The following is a 16,916-nucleotide window of genomic DNA, read 5'->3' on the forward strand; positions in this document are numbered from 1 at the left end:
AAAAAGCAGGGGAGGGGATGACAAGGAGGAGCTCGACAGGCAGAGCTGTTTCCTGAGCAGGGGTGTTCACCCTCACTGTACCCACACATACTCTTTTGTATGTATATCTCACAATAAAAAAGAATGAAAAACTGGTTAGATAAAATACATTACAAATAAAGTTTAAAATAACCCAGAGCCTGGGAGAATCTACTTGTATTATTTATCATCAAAGATTAGTATCCCAAATACGTAAACAACTACTTTTAAAATAAGAAAAAGACAACATGTTGGAAAACACATTAGAAAAAATGGGCAAAAGACCTGAGCAAGCATTTCACTACTAATCAGGGAAATGGAAACTAAAATGAGATGCCATGACACACTATCTGCCCTCTGCCCGCTCCCTTCTCAGTAAGCATTGTCACCACCTCCCCCACCATTGGTCACTGACACTCTGGCCCACAGACATCCCTATAAATCCCTTCCCAGGGATACCTGCTCCCACGGGGCAGAGGAGACATCAGGCAACCCGACTAATGGGAGAATCCCCATCCCACACAGTCCTTTGCAAACCTTGCAACTTGCACAGTATTAAAAGAATATATCCCACTCCAATCTGAAGTACGTGGACTACCTCACCAGTCTGCTCCGCTGGCACTAACTACGGCGGCCTTCCTGGAACTGCACATGCTCTCGAGGACCTACTGCCTCTGCTGGCAACTCTCAAAAGCAGCCTTCTAGCCCAAAGGGAGAACTTCGTGGGCACCCCCTCGTGCACACACGCTATTTTCACTCTAATGACATCAGTCTACTACTATCATTCTTTTTCTTTCTTTTATTTTTTAGGAAGACGATCAAATGCTTCGACCATTTGTACACCAACAGTCACAAATGCTAAAGGACTTTGGGGACCTACTTGAATCCAGCTTGTGGAAACTGAAAAATGATGTTGCTCTTATAGTGAAAAAGAAGAGGGAATGTTTACTGCGTGTCGAATAAAGAAGATACACCAACTGAAAACATTTGAGCTGTGAAGATTATTTGTGCAGCTAATGAGCTTATTTAACTTGGCGATCAGAGCTGAATAGTGGACTCAACATATCCAGCTCTTTCACTACTTACTAACCTAATTCTTCTACCATTTTTAAGCAAAACTCCTCTCCTTCAATCTGATCTAAAATCATGTAAAAATGAATCCGTATCCAGGGTGAAGGTGAGGTGGTTACTGGAGGTGAATGGTTAGGGCTCTCAGTTCTGGGATCGGACTGCCTGGAGTTAAATCCATCACTTCTCAATTGTGTGATTTGGGGCAAAAGATGTACCCTCTCTAAGCCTCTCCTTCCCTATCTGTTATATGGAAATAACAGTACTTACTGCAGATGGTTAATGTATACAAAGGAATATAAAGTGCTTAGAACAGTGCCTGGCACCCAGAGTCAATCAATAAGCATTTGCCATTAATATTTTCACAATAAACAGTTTGAAACTTCAAATAAAGCTCTTTTGATAAATTTCTTGCTGTGAGAGCTAGAGACAATGGTTATTTCACGCCCCTCACTTTGTATCCTGGCTCTGAACAAATTTGATATGCTACCTCCACTTATTTTCTGTCTTCACAGGTTTATTTTAAATACATACAATCCACTTAGCAGTGTTAATGCCTGTACTGTGGGATCCGTTGGGCACAGGGGCCTGGGGCTGCAGAGTTTGAGTGTTGGTGAGACCTGCCAGGGGTCAGTCCATCTCTAAGGGATCTCGAGTCCACAAAGAATTGACTGATGGGTCTTAGGTAAGACTGACAGGCACTGAGCGCTCTGGGGAAAGACTGTGAAGAAACCTTTTGTGACCAAGGAGACTCCTAATAATGACAACAGCAGTGAGACTTAATGCGTGCTTACCATGTGCCAGGCACTAATCCAAATGCTCAACACGTGTTAGCTTATTTAATTCTCACCATAATGCTATGTGTTCGACACTATTATTTCCCCTGTTTTGAGGCTTTAAAGGTTAAATAAGTGAGGTTTGTCCAGGCCACTGCGAGTAGGCCGTGGGCTCACTCGAGAGACTGCATTCCTACCCACCGTGGTCTGCTGCCTTAACATGCAGGACTATCCCAGGGAGCGGCTACACTGACTGGCATAAGAAACCAGGACGGAAGAAATAGAGGTGACAACCCAATCCCGGCTCCCTGAAATAGGAAGGCAGGGAAATCAAATGGGATGATGCTGAAACTCTCCTGTCAGGAAAAGCTATCAAGGGCTCCAGGAAGGACTCTCCCTGGGAAGGTGGGGGATCTGGCTGGTCGTTTCAGCTAAATATCAGGGCCCAACAGCTTATGGGAGAGGCCTGGATTGTGCCTGCAGCTCAGGTCCTGACTGAGTATCCACACATGAACTGAAAAGAACCTGGAACTGTGGAGCCCAAGCATGAAGCTCCCTGTGGTGCTGGCAGGGACAGGGGTCAGCAAAGCCTCATGGAATCCCGGAAAGCCTGTCAGTGAGGCAGAATAGCAGCGAGGCCACGGGAAGCAGGAACGGCTTCTCCCTCCTGGACTGAGCCTCAAAGTTCTTGGACAATTTGCAGATAGTGTATTCCTTGCCTCAAACAAGTAATATACTTTCTGTAAATGAGAGCAGGTGGAGACTTGAAGGGTTAAAAAGAAAATTAGAACAAGACACACTTGTATCTCAAGCTGGAGGACGGGGTCACACAGGCTGTCATACATCAGTGTCAACGCTAGAGCAGAACACAGCATTCACTGCAAAGCTGGGAAGACTGCTTACCCAAGATTTAGCCTCCCCAGTGGCTCCCAAATGCAGATCTAAACCAGATTCCGAGGCCCCAATCTCCAGATCTCCTAAATGCAAACCACTGGGGTCCACTGGGGAACCTGTTGTTATGAGATTCTGATACGCAGCTAGTCATGAGATCTGCTGCCCCTGTATCATCTCATTTTAGAGATGATAAAAACTTTTCTAAGGTCCCACAAATTAGGGCAGAGTTGAGACCAGATCCAAACCAGCCCTGGACAGAGGAAGCAAAGTGAGGATGAACTACCACCAAGAGTCTCCCTCTTCAAGTTGGAGACCTTCTTTCTTCTGTAGGCAGCACAGAGGGTCTCCCCACACAAATAATATTCCTATCTATGTCACACCTCTCATCGTGGAGTAGAAGTTTCATAAAGGTAGTGGCTGTCCTCTTTATGTAATGAACAGCACAGAACACTGTGTATGTGTTTATTATATGCTTATTACAAAAGGAGAAGTCCTTTGCCTTATTTTAGGGCATCGACAGAAAACCTAGTTAAAATATGAAAAGTAAATTAGACAAAAATTCTGCTTAGGCAGTGAAAATCAATAGAAAATAACCAGCTGTATCCTTACAACTAATCACAGGTACAGCAGCAGGGAGACGAATGACAAGCCCAATCATTCATGGTACACAGGTCAGACGGCTCAGGAAGCACATTGCTACCACGACTCAAATACCCAGGGGGACCCAAACATAAAACCACCACTCAACTGACAACCCTTTATTACTCAACTTAGTCCAAAAGCAGTCAGCATAGATAGGCAAAAACTAGGCTAAAATAGCAAAAGAATACAGTTTCATCTGGCAGAGGCCCACACAATTGACAGGGAAACTCACCGGAAAGTGAGATCCCACTCAGTAGCATGGAAGGAAGCAGCAGGGACTGCCTTACAGAACAAGCCTAGGCACCTCATCAAGGAATCTGTGAGCGACACATACAGACATACCCTCCCCACCCTCTAATCTGCCAGCTTACTTATAAACACCGACCATGCATTCTTCAATGAAAAAGTCAGTCAAATATCAGGTCTCTCTCACAAGCAATAAAATCACAGAATCAGCTAAGATTTGAAATTTAGGGTAAGCTAGTACAATTTCCTGCTTTTAATGTGTACACATTTTAAATTTGACAATCTTTTCCACATACAGTCAGACAGGCTTATAGAAGAATTTCAAATATCAAATAAAAAAGCTGTTAATTCATGCATTTTATGACTTTGGTTAATTCTGTAAATGTTTAGACTTCAGAGCTGCTAATGACACTAAATTCAATGCCACGTTGGTTGAGTCTGTCAATCAACTTTGTTCTGGAGAAAGCTGCTCCAGGTGTGAAGACCCCGCCCCTGGAAGACAATAACAAGATGAAACAGAGCACAAAGCCCATTGCCCGCCCTTTCCTCTGCTCGTGTGATCTGCTGGCAGACTAGCTATCAAATCACTGCAGAGCTCATGAAAACCTGAGTCCTGATTCCATCATGGACCAGTTTTGGTTCCATTCCTAAAACCAGCTAAATAAGCAAGTAGCTTTATTCAGGAGGAAACCAGCGCCCCAGCAAACCCCTCTAGATGGGTTCAGCGACTAATGAGACTGTTTCCATATACTGGTGTGTTCGAGGGACACACTGAGGGTCACCAACCCGAGTACCTGCTGCTGTTCATACAGACAGTCCTCAGACCCAGGAGGAGGAAATAAAGACCTAAGTGAAATAAATCTAAGTACTCAATTATTAATAAAGCACAAACAAGACTTAAACTGGATAAAAAAGAAGTTTGTTTAAATGTAATGGCTAACATTTATAAAATGCTAAATATTTTCAAAGGGTATACAAGTATTTGAAAAAATTTAATTAGGTTTTGCTTTGCACAATTTTTATGTTTATTACTTAATATTGTTTCGGCCATACCTAAATTCTTTTATTTCTAAGCCTACAGGCCTATGCTCATTTGTAAAGCTGGCCTACTTTTAGGGCAACAGCTAAAGGCTCCAGTAAGACAGTCCACTCGACAAACACCTAGCCAGGAGACCATAAATCAGTTCACGCTGGTGTCAGGGTCCCACTGCCAGCTGTATGGTCTGCAATGATGAGCGTCCTGTGAATACTACTTAACAGCGGGGACCTTTTTTGAGTAATGGGCCCTGGACTTGAGCTATTTTCACAAGGAACCAAAGCCAACTTACATGGCTCTCAAACTTTTCTGTCTCCTCTCATTTACCTCTGCATTGTTCCCAGAGGCCAATAAGGAATTGTCCTTCTCACAATCCTAATTTACCTCTATCTTTGGATCAAAGGGACTGTAAATGCTTACGTGCAGACCTGAAAATTGAATCAAAACAAGCTAAAATATAACATAGATGCAAAAGAGATCTTCAAATTAGAAGAAAACCAGACTTACGCCTTAGGAAGGTCAGAGGCATCACTTAGGAGAGTCAAGGCTGCCTGGACCATGGCTATGGGTGTGGCCACATAGCCAGCCTCTGTGGAAACAGTTATCAAAGACAAAGGAAGTACTCATGAAGTGTGCATTCAACAACACCCAAACATCAAATGGTAGGTTTTATATCTAACTCTAGGTATAAAGAATTTTCTCAATAAATACTCTGTTCACTTCATAACAAAAATAACAATTAACATTTACACAGTACTTATTAAGTGTAAGGAGCTGTATTAAGTGCTCTAAATCTATTACATTCATTTAATTCTCCTAATAATTATATGAGGTTAGTATTATTTTTATCCCCCTTTTACAGATAAGGAAACTGAGGCATAGAGAGGTTAAGCGACTCATCCAAACTCACAAAGTTAGGCAGTGGCTGAGCCAGAATTGCACCCAGGCAGCTGGCTCCAGTCCACGCTCTCACCCACTACACTGCACTGCCTTGTGACAATAATCAAAGCCAATGATTCTCGTTTCTTGTTTCTCAGTTACTACACTAAACTGATCTTGTTTCTCTATTAATACACTAAACTTCACTTTAAGAAAAGGCAGTTTCTTAAAGAAAAACAACTGAGTAACTTTAAAAGAAGTCAAATTTTAAGAAGAAATAACTTTAAAAAAAGTCTATAAGAAAGTGGAACATTAATGTTTACATTTCTGTCAAATAATAAAAACATAGTCAATTTATCTTAAAAATCCAGGTGGGAATTTGAAAAGAAGGCAAGATGCAAAGATATCTTTGCCATCTGGCTTAATTAAAACTACAGAACAGACCCCTATGATGTATCAGGGATGACAGTAATTAAACTTATAATTACACTATAATTCACAAGTGGGACTGTCTCTGTATAGTTCTCTAAAATCTACAGCAAAAGTTCTTGAACTTTTTTGAGTGACCGTTCCTTTTAACAACCTATCAAAAGCTTTTACTCTCCAAAATGTACATGTGCACTCACATTTTACAAACAATGTCAGAGTGATCACAGATTCCAAAGAAACCCTGGATCACAGCTTTGATTTATGCTAAAATTATACTGCTTTAAAGTGACCCTGAGTATGAGAATAAAACAGATAAACATCAACCAGCCCCTTGTCTTAATAATATTAAAATTCGTCATTCAGAACTATTGAATCATACTGAAAAAGAAAATCAGAGGGAGAGAGGCACTAATAAAACTGGATTATACCAATAATTTCAACCCTTCTTTTGACAGAATCATTTATCACTACTTAAAGAATCTGTGCAAATTTATTTCTAAAACAATTAAGCTTTAAAAAGAATATACTATAACAATATACCACTTTATAGCTTAAGACAACATAAAACTCCCAAGCATTCTTAGGTCATACGTGAAATACCTGGTCCTTTCACCTGAGTACAAATTCTGATATTTGGTTTGTTCTTATCAGGGCCAAAGCCTTGGCTGTATCCTTGACCAAAAAATGTCATTGTAAATGATGAGGCATCAATCTGAGAAAACAAAGCAAAGGTTTTATTTAATAGACATGTCATTTCCTCCCTGAACACAATAAAACCTACCATTCTACTTCATATGAGACATTTTCAATAGATAACAACATCAATATTCTATCTGCCATAATATCCTGCCATCTTTTAAGCATGGAGCAAAAGCTAATTCTTTGAAGACGCAGGTTTTGATGACCGGTGTGATGACGGGGTGAGGGAGGAGGTGAGGAACAGGGACGGGGTGAAGATGATTCTTAGCTTGTGGCTTAAAGAAGGACAGCACCATTAAAACAGGCAGCTTCAGAGGAAAAGCTGGAGGCAGTTTTTATTTTAGGGTGGTAGAAAATGGTAATCTGGTTTTAGATATCTGTTTGAGGTGACAAGACAAAAACAGTCAGCCAGTAAGGGCAATATGGGCCTGGGGCACAGATATATATGCCTCACTCGGAGATATAAAAATTCAATTCAAAAAATTAAATTCTAGGGGCCAGTCTGGTGGCGTAGTGGTTAGGTTTGCGTGCTCCACTTCAGTGTCCCAGGGAAATTAAATTCTAGAAGACTTATCCAAGCACCTTTCACAATCACTCATTTAGAAATACGGTACAAAAGAATTTAGTCACGGTCAACAAATTATTTATTAAGTATCAACTAAGGGTCAGGCTCTGGGTTACGCCCTGAGGCATAAATAAAATACAGTTCCTGCCTTTCCTGGAACTTACAGTTTAGTGGGGGAGATATATATATAAACAGGTCTAGTAACAATACAGATACGAATTAAAAGAGGCAGGACTAGGTCAGAGGAGGGCATTAATAAATCTACGGAGGAGGAGCACAGGGTTTTGAAATACGCACACACACCCCCCCCCCCCGACACACACATTCTAATAGATGTTTATTACACAGAAAAGTAGGGTAGTTCCAGAAAGGAGAAACTATTATTTAAAGGTAAAACCAGACAAGGCTGCCACAAGAAAAGAAAATTACAGGCCAACATCTTCGATGAACATAGACAGAAAAATTGTCAACAAAATATTTGCAAACTGAATTCAATAATACATTAAAAGAATCATATGCCATGATTAAACGGGATTTATTCCAGGGATGCAAGGATGGTTCAACATCCACAAATCAGTCAGTGTGATACAACACATAAACAAAATGAAGGATAAAAATCATATGATCATCTCAACAAACACAGAAAAAGCATTTGATAAAATTCAACATCCATTTATGATAAAAACTCTCAACAAAGCAGGTAAAGCAGGAACATACTGCAACATAATAAAGTCCACATATGACAAGCCCACAGCTAACATTAAACTCAATGGTAAAAAGCTGAAAGCTTTTCCTCTAAGATCAGGAACAAGACAAGGGTGCCTACTTTTGCCACTTTTACTCAACATAGTATTGGAAGTCCTGGCCAGAATAATCAGGCAACAAAAAGAAAGAAAAGGCATCCAAATTGGAAAGAAGTAAAACTGTCACTATTGGCAGATGACATATTATATATAGACAATCCTAAAGACTACATCAAAAAACTGTTAGAACTAATAAACAAATCCAGTAAAGTTGCAGGATACAAAATCAATACACAAAAATCTGTTGCATTTCTATACAGTAATAACAGAACTTAAGAAAACAATCTCATTTACAATTGCATCAAAAAGAATAAAATGCCTAGGAATAAATTTTAACCAAAAAGGTCAAAGACTTATATATTGAAAACTATAGGACATTAATGAAAGAAATTAAAGAAGACAGAAATAAATGGAAAGATATTCTATGCTCATGAATTGGAAGAATTAATACTGTTAAAATGTCTATACTACCCAAAGCAATCAACAGATTCAATGCAATCCCTATCAAAATTCCAATGGTATTTTTCACAGATACAGAATACACAATCCTAAAATTTATATGGAACTATAAAAGACCCTGAACCAAAGCAATCTTGAGAAAGAACAAAGCTGGAAGCATCACACTCCCTGATTTAAAACTATATTACAAAGCTATAGTAATTAAAACAGTATGGTACTGGCATAAAAACAAAGATCAATGAGCAGAATAGAGAGCTCGAAAATAAACTCATGCATATATAGTCAATTAATTTATGACAAAGGAGCCAAGAATATAAAAATGGGGAATGGACAGTCTCTTCAATAAATGGTGTTGGGAAAATCGGACAGCCACATGCAACAGAACGAAAGTGGACCACTATCTTATATCATATACAAAACTTAACTCAAAATGGATTAAAGACTTGACAACCAGACCTGAAACCATAAAGCTCCCAGAAGAAAACACAGGCAGTAGGTTCCTTGACATAGGTCTTGGTTATGAATTTTTGAATATGACACCAAAACCAAAAATAAACCAAAAATAAAGTGGGACTACACAAAACTAAAAAATTTCCACACAGCAAAGGAAATCATCAACAAAACGAACTGGCAACCTACTGAATGGGAGAAAACAGTTGCATATCATATATCTGAAAAGGAGCTATTATCCAAAATATACAAAGAACTCATACAACTCAATAGCAAAAAACCAATCTGATTAAAAAATGGGCAGGGGCAGGCCCGCTGGCATTGCGGTTAAGTTCACACGCTCTGCTTCAGTGGCCCGGGGTTCACAGGTTCAAATGTCAGATACGGACCTATGCACCGCTCATCAAGCCATGCTGTCGCAGCAACCCACATACAAACTAGAGGAAGTCTGGCACAGATGTCAGCTCAGTGCCAATCTTCCTTACCAAAAAAAAAAAAAGAAAGAAAGAAAAAAGGCAGAAGATCTGACTAGACATTTTCCCAAACACATACAAATGGCCAATGGTTACATGAAAAGATGCTCTACATCATTAATCATCAGGGAAATGCAAATCAAAACTACAATAAGATATCACCTCACACCTGTTACAATGGTTATTATCAAAAAAACCCACTAGAAATAACAAGTGTTGGTGAGGATGTGGAGGAAAGGGAACCCTTGTGCACTAGTGGTGGGAATGTAAATTGGTGCAGCCACTATGGAAAACAGTATGGAGGTTCCTCAAAAAATTAAAATAGAACTATCATATATATGGTCCAGCAATTCCACTTCTGGGTATTTATCTAAAGAAAATGAAAACACTAATTCAACAACATATCTGCACCCTCATGTTCACTGCAGCATTATTTACAATAGCCAAGATATGGAACCTACGTGTCCATCGATGGATGAAGAGACAAATACAATAAAATATTATCCAGCCATAAAAAAGAATGAAATCTTGCCATTTGCAACAACATGGATGGACCTCAAGGGTGTTATGCTAAGTGAAGTAAGTCAGAGAAGGACAAATATTGCATGATCTCTCTTACGTGTGAAATCTAAAAAAATATAAACATATATATATATGCAAACTAAGCTCACAGATACAGAGAACAGACACTGGTTGCTGCCAAAGGCTGGGGGTGGGAGGTGGAAGAAATGAGTGAACTATTTTGGAATTTTTTCAGTTTAAATAAGTGGAACTAAAAAAAAGAAAGAAAAAGATATGAGCTTTTCAGTACATTTACCAAAATTAAATGACTATTGTTTAAAAGAAGCAATAGAATCAGCTACTCATGTATTTCTAAGGTCATATGCTGTCAAAGGTCAATACCAAAGAAGATGACTTCCAAGTGAAAATGGGAGGAAGCCAAGTTGGATAAGTTTCCCAAAAGAAATCAAGCAGATTTCCTTGGTGCCAAGATATCTGGCAGACTTCTCAGGCATGACTGCTTCTTGTTCCCATTTCTCTCACTTTATCCTACAACGTGTAGCCTTATAAACACCTGGGCATTAAATCATAAACTGTAAGTCAGCTCATGAGATCTGAGCAGCAATTATCATAAAATAATAGAATGGCACCCCGGCCTTTCAAGGCCTGAATGTACACTCTACTCTAAATCTCCTAGAATTAGTGTTGGCCAGCCTCTGAAGTAGAGGAGAAAGAGAAGGGTAAGAGCAGAGAAGAACGGAAAAGAGAAAAGGACAAGGGGAGAGGGGGAGAAGTTGTTGGCTTTGCCTGTCCACCATGGTCCAAGGGAGAGGATATCTTCCAGGCCACCTGAACTGTACCTGTAGTCCATCTGACAGCAGTATCTCTTGTGGAAACTGATTCCTTAGTCAGCAAAAAAAAACCATGTTAATAATTTGTCTTCTGTAATTTGCTTAAACGGAGAGAACCAGCAAGCAGGACAATGCCCTGTCCTGAAACTATCCTATCTACCTAATAGATATAGTTCTGACTAAGTTAACTAACTGTATTCTGGTTTATATACCTCAGACTCTTGTGAATTAGCTGGAGTGAGTAACCAGTTCTCCTGGTCATGATGAATCTGGGACAGCGATAAGAACCTGTATCACAATTGGTTAAGTTTCAGGGCTGGAATCAGGACCAATGTAAGTTCTTCCTTCTTTTCAAACTCACGCTGCTTCTATACCAGTGGTTCCTAATTTTTTTAATTCAAGGACTGCTTTGGGGAAAAAAAAGGCAAGAAGGGACGTAGTAGCCTGGTCTATCGCAGTCTAACATGGCTAGAACATACAACTGAAGAGGAATGGGGTGGCACTAACCCCAGCGTCAGAAGTGCAGACAAGGTCAGACATACATGCCAGAAGCTGTCCCCTCCCCAGACTGAGGCACACATGCTACGTGATCATAACTCTCCCGGGCTAGGCACACATTCAGCTTTAGAACAATCTTCAACACAGTCTCCAGGGTGCTACTACCAGTCAATCATAGTTAGCATGAACAATGAAACCCATCTGCCATTCAGGACTAGGTCATGAAGGGCCTCGCACCTCCAGAGATGGACTTCCAGCCAGTGGTGCTCTGGGGGTGTGAACCAAAATCACCCAAACCTGACATGGAACCTTCCTACCTCCACGTCAGGGATTCACAAACTTGTCAGCACATTAGCATCACTGGGGAGCTTTTAAAAAGCCCAATACCCAAGCCACATTCTGGACCAAACCCAAATCTCTGGTCATCAGTTTTGGGTTCTCTCCCAAAGTTAAGAATCACTGCTCTATACTTCCAGGCCCCACCCCACACCTACTGAGTCAGATGTCCAGATGCTAGGGTCAGGACATGTGTTTGAAAAAAGCTCCCTGTGTGATTCTAACATATAAAGTCCCAGATAAAAATCACTGCCAAAGCAGTAAGTCAGGGAAGCATTTTAAAGAAGTTGATAACAGAGTCAGATTTGTGTCACAGATCTCTTGAATAGCAGGGGGAAGATGGATTAGAAAGAAATCACAGGACAGCTATGTACAGTTCATTCCAGAGATAAGGGCCTGCATTATCAACAGAGTGAAAAGACAACCCAAAGAACGGGAGGAAATATCTTCAAATCACCTATCTGATATGGTATTAATATCCAGAATATAAAGAGAACTCCTAAAACTCGACAACAAAAACACAAACAACCGATTCAAAAATGGGTGAAGGACTTGAATAGACGTTTCTCTAAAGAAGATATACAAACGGCCAATAGACACATGCAAAGACGTTCTACATCACTAATCATCAGGAAAATGCAAATCAAAACCATAATGAGATACCTCACCCCAATAGGATGGCTACTATAAAAAAAACAAACAGGAAATAACAAATGTTGACAAGGATATGGAGAAACTGGAACCCTTGTGCACAGTTGGTAGGAAGGTAAAATGGTGCAGCTGCAGTGGAAAACAGTTTGGAGGTTCCTCAAAAAATTAAAAATAGAATTACCATAGGATCCAACAATTGCACTTCTGGGTATACACCCAAACTGAGAGTATGGTCTTGAGATATTTGCACACTCATGTTCATAGCAGCACTATTCACAATAGCCAAAAGGTGGAGGTAACCCAAATGTCCATGGAAGGATGAATGGATAAGCAAAATGTGGTGTGTATACAGACACACACACACACATATATACACATACACACAATGGAGTATTATTTAGCCTTAAAAAAGAAGGAAATTCTGACACATGCTCCAACACAAATGAACCTTGAGGACATTACGCTAAGTGAAATAAGCCAGTCACAAAAAAACAAACACTGTATGACTCCATTTATGTGAGGAACTTAGTCAAAATCATAGAGACAGAAAGAAGAATGGTGCTAGTCAGGAGCTGGAGGAAGAGGGGAAAGGAGTTATTATTTCATGGGTATAGAGTTTCAGTTTTGCAAGAGAAAAGAATTCTGGAAATGGACGGTAGTGATGGTTACATAACAGTATGAATATACTTGATACCACTGAACAATAAAAAATGGCTTAGACAATAAATTTTATGTTATGTGCATTTTACCACAATTAGAAAAAAAAAAAGAGAGAGATAAGAGCCTGAACCAAGGCAGCTGTGACAGATTTGGAGAAAAATCTAGAATGATGCCTACGTTTGTGACGGGGCAGATGACAGAGCCACTAACTGAGATGGGAAATACAGAAGGAAGAAGAGGGTCTGGGGGAAAGAAGTTCAGATTTTGACGTGTTAAATCTGAAGTACTTGAGGGATACACAGCTCAAGGCCTCTAGTAAAATAGCTGGATATGTAAATCTGGAGACTAAGTGTGCCTGTAAGAGCACTGGTGAGATCACTTAGGGAGGGTGAGCGAGAAGTGGGCCAAGGATGGAACCCTGGGGATGATCAACATCTAAGGAGTAGAAAGAAGTGAGGATACAGCAAAGGAAGAGAAGGAATAGAGCAGAAACTCTGAAGAGCAATGATCTCAGAAGCTAAGGGAAATGAATATTTCAAGGACAATAATGTCAAAGAGAATAGACTAACTGAGGATTAAAGGAGCCAGCCCCGTGGCTGAGTGGTTAAGTTCGGCAGCCCAGGGTTTCGCCGGTTCAGATCTTGGGCGCGGACACGGCACCACTCATCAGGCCATGCTGAGTCAGCGTCCCACATGCCACAACTAGAAGGACCCACAACTAAAAATACACAACCATGTACCGGGGGGCTTTGGGGAGAAAAAGGACAAATAAAATCTTTTAAAAAAATAAATGAATAAGGTTTCAAAGCATGCAATGTACTTAGCAGTTGTAAGGCTAATAGTGACTTTAACAAGGGGACAGTGAAGGGTGAAGGAAGGGCTGAGGACTCTTTTTTAGGTTGGAAAGGGCACTGGCATGTTTATAGGATGAGGAGAAAGAAGCTGTAGGGAGGAGGAGGAGAATTTACAGGAGAGAAAAGGAATGATCAACTGATGAAGTCAGGAGGGAATCTAATCGAAAGTAGCAGGAACGGTAAAGACTCAGGCTGTTTGACTCCAGGATCCACCACATTCTAGCTATGTGAACTGGGGCAAATAACACCCTCTCTGACTACTTCCCGAATTTTAAAAAGTGGATGATAATAATACCTTGACCTAAATGGTTGTTGGAGGACTAAATGAAATGTAAAGCACTTAGCCACACACCTGCCACACAAAGACGCCTGCATTTTAAAGAGCAGAGGCAGCAGGATTAGTCTTGTACAGGAGAATACTTCTCTGAGCGAGGAGGAAAGAAGGTGCAGATGGGAGCAATGGCAATAGGTCTGAGGACAGGAATCTGAGGGAGTGCACAACAGGGTTCTCAATCCCATCGGTAAAGAGGGACTTGTGATAACCGCAGGTAGGGAAGAGAGTCGGGCTGGGCAGATTGTGAAAAAAGCCCCTGAGAGGAGATGGAGAGATGACTAATGAAAAGTAAAAGGATCAGCAAGTGATGCTAAAAGTTCCACTGAGGGGCAAGAACGAATTTGTGGTGCTAGCCTCCCCTCAGCGGTGGAATGCCCCCCCGCAGTACCTCGTATCAAGGGGATGAAGGCTAGACGACCCAAGGCCTGACTCAGGGTTGGGATCTGTAAGTCAAACGGTAGAAAACGAAGCAGTCACATTGTTGAGGATATTGGAACAGACAGTAATTCAATTTATCCACCATGGGGATCCAGGGTGTGTGCAAGAGGAAGGGGAAGGGAAGCTTGGGGGAGACGGGGAGGAGGTAAAAAGGAGGAGATAACAGAGGAGAAAAATGGAAGAGCAAAAATATTTGAAATCTCTATCAAATAAAGAGAATACAATTTCTGGAGCCAGATGGCTGGGTTCTCACCAGTTTGGCCATTTACTTGCGATAGGACCTTGGGAAAGTTTCTTAGCATCTCTGTGCCTCAGTTTCCTCATCTGTAAAATGGTGATAATACCTACCTCAAGAGATGTTCAAAAAGACTAAGTGATATAATTTATATAAAGAATGTAAAAGAGCTTTTGAAACATAGTAAGTGCCCCATCAAGTCTTAGCTGTTATTGTCACTGCACTGACGAAAAGTAAAAACAAAACAAAGAAAAACATTATTTTAAAGAACTGGGTACAAAAGAAAAGGTTACCTGTTTTTGTGTTGGACCTTGTTTGGAAAAATAACCAAAGGAGAAGAGCCATGGGAACTAAAGGGAAAAAAAAAACCCTCAGTGATATTTTCTTAAACTCATGGAAAATACTTCTAAATATCTAATTTCATAAAGATATTACTTACTTTTATGAGAAGTTGCCTTCCAATGCCAAACTTCACAAAGAATAAGAAGAAAAGGCCTGCAAACATCAGCTTAATAACAGAGGTGATGCCTCCCACAGTTACATAGGCAGCATACTGAACCTAGACAAAGAGTACAAAGTCAGAAAGTTACTCCCTACTTTTTTAGACCAAGTAATACAAAAATGTTAGCTACTTATAACTTACTCTGTAGTTACAAATATTGAACAAAAGCAGGTGACACTTTATGAATGTGTTATATTCACATATTCAAGCTTCTGAAAGCTTGTTCAGAAACCAGACATTGAGAGAATTTTTTTTAAAGATTGGCACCTGAGCTAACAACCGTTGCCAATCTTTTTTTTTTTTTTTCCCTTCTTTTTCTTCTTCTTCTCCCCAAAGCCCCCAGTACATAGTTGTATATTCTAGCTGTAGGTCCTTCTGGTTGTGCTATGTCGGATGCTGCCTCAGCATGGCCTGACAAGTGGTGCCATGTCTGCTCCCAGGATCTAAACCAGCGAAACCTTGGGTCACCGAAGTGGAGAGCGTGAACTCGACCACTCGGCCACGGGGCCAGCACCAGGAGAATATTTTTTAAAGAAAGTGTTGCAAATGGTAATTAGCTTCCGTTACTTGAACACAGAAGTCCATGTAATCTATATATAAAAAGTCCACAATAATATACCTGAGTTTAGCAAGTATACATTACAGAACGTAGACAACACTTTCAACCTCTTCTATGAGAAAATACTCTGTTATCTTTTAACTTGCGATAGTTTCCTCTTCAAGTCTCAGCAGTGGGAACAATTACTTCCTTCTCCAAAAGGAGTAGGACAGTACTGCAGAGGTAGCAAGGAGAGAAGAAAGAAGAACCCAGACATCTCCACAAGCAATAGAAAATATTCTAGCAGCTGAAACTCTAAATAAGATTGTCCGGTGTTAGGCACCAGGAGTTCCTGTACTGAACTTGCGGTTTGGTGTTACATTAAAAAGCTATTCAGATCTGAATTACAGGGGGTGGCTACTACCACCCCACAAAACGCAAAATGCTCCACACTATTGATTCTGTATACTTTCAGAAACTGAAACATGCCTTCATTAGCTCTTTCTTTGCTTTATAAACATAAAAATCCTACATTAAACAGATAGGGGAACTGTAACAAACATAGAATACTCTTTACTAAAAATTAAATCATAGGGACCAGCCTGGTGGCATAGCGGTTAAGTTTGGATGCTCCACTTTGGTGGCTCAGGGTTTGTGGGTTTGGATCCTGGGCACGTACCAACACACCCCTCATTAAGCCATGCTGTGGTGGTGTCCCACATACAAAATAGAGGAAGACAGGCACAAGTGTTAGCTCAGGGCCAGTCTTCCTCAAGCAAAAAGAGGAAGATTGGCAACGGATGTTAGCTCAGGGCCAATCTTCTTCACCAAAATATATACATAAATTGCATACACTTACAGGTGATTCCTCTAAATTTTCATGCAAGTAACGCTGAGTCCGTCTCACAACAGACACATCCGCTCCCATGAAAGGAATGGAATAGCTGTTGAGTTCTCTGCAGTAAGAAATTGGCCACCTGCAAGACAGACTCATGTTGCATTTTCTTCATTTGCAGTGATCACAACTTTAACTGGCACATTTCTGATTAAAAATTTTAACTTTTCTGGAGGCAGTAAAAAC

The 16,916-nt window shown here is 40.4% G+C and overlaps 2 protein-coding genes across 2 annotated transcripts in view; one reads left to right on the forward strand and one right to left on the reverse strand.

Annotated features, from left to right (window-relative positions):
- LOC106846362 (kinesin-like protein KIF28P) overlaps positions 1–3,952 on the forward strand; it is a 52,110-nt gene extending 48,158 nt beyond the window's left edge. Inside the window, exon 23 of the mRNA XM_070501427.1 lies at positions 829–3,952. Coding sequence (XP_070357528.1) covers positions 829–981 — 153 coding nt within the window. The 3' untranslated portion in view covers positions 982–3,952. The remainder of the gene's footprint in view (positions 1–828) is intronic.
- Positions 3,500–16,916, reverse strand: part of SCCPDH (saccharopine dehydrogenase (putative)) — a 38,642-nt gene continuing 25,225 nt past the window's right edge. The window contains exons 7-12 of the mRNA XM_014865092.3: positions 16,695–16,812; positions 15,235–15,354; positions 15,089–15,145; positions 6,589–6,700; positions 5,188–5,269; positions 3,500–4,136 (exon numbers count right to left, since the gene is read on the reverse strand). Coding sequence (XP_014720578.1) covers positions 4,031–4,136; positions 5,188–5,269; positions 6,589–6,700; positions 15,089–15,145; positions 15,235–15,354; positions 16,695–16,812 — 595 coding nt within the window. The 3' untranslated portion in view covers positions 3,500–4,030. The remainder of the gene's footprint in view (positions 4,137–5,187; positions 5,270–6,588; positions 6,701–15,088; positions 15,146–15,234; positions 15,355–16,694; positions 16,813–16,916) is intronic.

The sequence above is a fragment of the Equus asinus genome, chromosome 30 (assembly GCF_041296235.1).
Source record: "Equus asinus isolate D_3611 breed Donkey chromosome 30, EquAss-T2T_v2, whole genome shotgun sequence".
In the NCBI taxonomy this organism is placed as follows: domain Eukaryota; kingdom Metazoa; phylum Chordata; class Mammalia; order Perissodactyla; family Equidae; genus Equus; species Equus asinus.